The sequence below is a fragment of the Rosa rugosa genome, chromosome 1, assembly GCF_958449725.1.
Source record: "Rosa rugosa chromosome 1, drRosRugo1.1, whole genome shotgun sequence".
NCBI lineage: Eukaryota > Viridiplantae > Streptophyta > Magnoliopsida > Rosales > Rosaceae > Rosa > Rosa rugosa.
The window spans coordinates 55,118,409-55,120,626 of NC_084820.1; the positions used below are offsets into that span (position 1 = coordinate 55,118,409).

General features: G+C 38.8%; 1 protein-coding gene across 1 annotated transcript; it reads right to left on the reverse strand.

The window, feature by feature from the left end:
* Positions 1–884: 884 nt before the first annotated feature.
* LOC133741825 (auxin-responsive protein SAUR78) lies at positions 885–1,658 on the reverse strand. The gene has a single exon (XM_062169546.1). The coding sequence runs from the start codon at positions 1,511–1,513 to the stop codon at positions 1,127–1,129; it is 387 nt and encodes a 128-aa protein (XP_062025530.1). The 5' UTR covers positions 1,514–1,658; the 3' UTR covers positions 885–1,126.
* Positions 1,659–2,218: the final 560 nt, after the last annotated feature.

The window sequence follows — 2,218 nt, forward strand, 5'->3', positions numbered from 1 at the left end:
AAAAAAAAAAAAAAAAAGAGAGAGATGGGGACAAAAGCGTAAAAAAAAAAAAAAGAGGGCAAAATGGGCATGTCACTATTCAATGAACAGTACAGCATCCCATTCTGCTTTAGAATATGTATAATTGCAAGGGGCGGCAATATATGGAAGATCCTCACTGAGTCATTGTCCTCGTAGTAGGACCAGGAATGGAGGGGACCAATTCAATGTTCATGTACTGTGGGCTAGACTTCTCCTACTATCACAATCAGCAACAACATCCAATTTGCATATGTTTTCCTCTACTTGACAAGAAATTCATGCATGTCTGCTGATTTGTTGTGGAGACAGATTTATATAGTTTTCAAGAGCTGTTTAATTTCTTTTCTTTTCCTTTTTGACGCAAACATTGAGATTTAAATCACCATACTTGTGAGCTTTGTCATCTCTTGGTTATGGTCAAATCTCAGATTCCTAAAGAATTCTTAAGGAATTTGAGAGATTTGAAGTTGAATGGAGTTAAAGAATTTGTCATTATGAGAGAGCTTGGATATTGATAGGATTTCTTTGATATAGAACTCAGCTTCAATGAAGGGAACTGAGAATTTGATATAACTCAATTTTGAGCATAAAAAATGCTTACGTGACCCAATTCATAAACCGCTTTTTTCCCAAACCGAATTTTTTCTTTATCAATTACACCAAACCGAGATTTACATAGAGTCAAGATTGTGTATTCACTAGAGCTCCATGGTAATAGGGAAAGATTAGCTATTCTGATCTCATAACTTGACCCAGAGTTAGACAGGCAAATTAACAGACAAAAAGTTAGAATCCAAAACAGAAGTAAACGAAAATTAGTAAACACAATACAATACATGCACGTACAGTAAACATTACCCAAGTAGTTTGAATGATGAAGAATTGAATTGATATGAAATTTGGTACATGATCAATTCATGATCAAGATCTTTCAACATGGGTCGATCACTGCATTAGCAGTAATTCAAAATGCAATGGGTCAAGTAATTCTCGCTGTTCAGAAAATGACGTACACACACATAGAGAAGCACACAGAAACACATATTAATTACTCCTACCAATCTTTACATGCAATTAGCTAGCTCAGCGTCCCCTTAAATTCTTGTCAGCAAGTGTAGAACTCAACCAGCTCGTCCATGGAACCCAACTGAGTCTCGGCGTTCTCAAGCATCCACAGCAAGTGCTCGAAAAGCACGACCTCGCAAGTCACCACCACAACCCCTTCTTCTTCCTCACAAGACTTGTCCACCAGCTCTTGAATTATGGGGTGCTCCACCACGTCGGAGCTCACCATGTACCGGCGCCGCGACTTCCCCACGTAGACGGCGTGAAGCTGCTTGGAGACCACTGCCCTGTCGTTGTCGACGTATTGGTCGGAGGACGAATCGTCGTTTGTGGCGGCTATGGAGCTTGTGGTGCGAGCCAGTTTGGTAAAGGAGGGCCATCTCTTTATGGCCGACTTGAGCTTCGTCAGCTTCCCTGTCTTCGCCATCTGATCGATCTCCGAGAAGGGTTTTGATGAAAGGTTTTGTGAGTTGAGGAGTGTGGTGAGGAAAGTGTGAAGGAAGGTTCATATATATAAAACCATGGAGGAAGAGTTGCATGGCCCACTGTTTAAAACCAGCTAAGAATGAGATAGGTATTTGAGTACTGCAAAACCAGTTGCGCCTTGTTTGGCAATTTGGCGGGGTCTGAGCTTAGCTTGGATTGGCAGATAATCTCAACTATAATTGCTTTTTCTAATTTTCCCTAATTATGTCTAATATGTGATATTTACAAGGATGCCCCTCTGCCAACCCATTATTCGTTTTATAAGAGTAGTAGACTACAAGCTCAATTTGCAAACAATTATATAACTACTAGTTTTTCTCATTTTCTGGAAAGAAAAAAACAACTGGGGTCATGGTAGGTACATAGTTTATCAGCTAGACTTATGTACGTTCATTATTCAAGCATATCAGATCAAGAGGAAACACTAGGGAATTTTCATGGACCTCATTCTTATTTTTCTAAAACATGTTGAACAATCTTAGTTAACAACTTCACTTTAAATATTTCTTTGAATGTTTTAAGCATCTTAAAGTTCTCAACCACTTTGATGTTCGTAGTAATCCTTGGTCTAGATTTTGTTGTCTAATTGATGTGGATACAGTACTGTGTTTATTGAAGTTTTGATATGTGTTAGGTTATGTAATCG

Coding starts and splice junctions, on each gene's coding strand:
- LOC133741825 (XM_062169546.1), bottom strand. CDS start 1,513: ATGGCGAAGACAGGGAAGCTGACGAAGCTCAAGTCGGCCATAAAGAGA.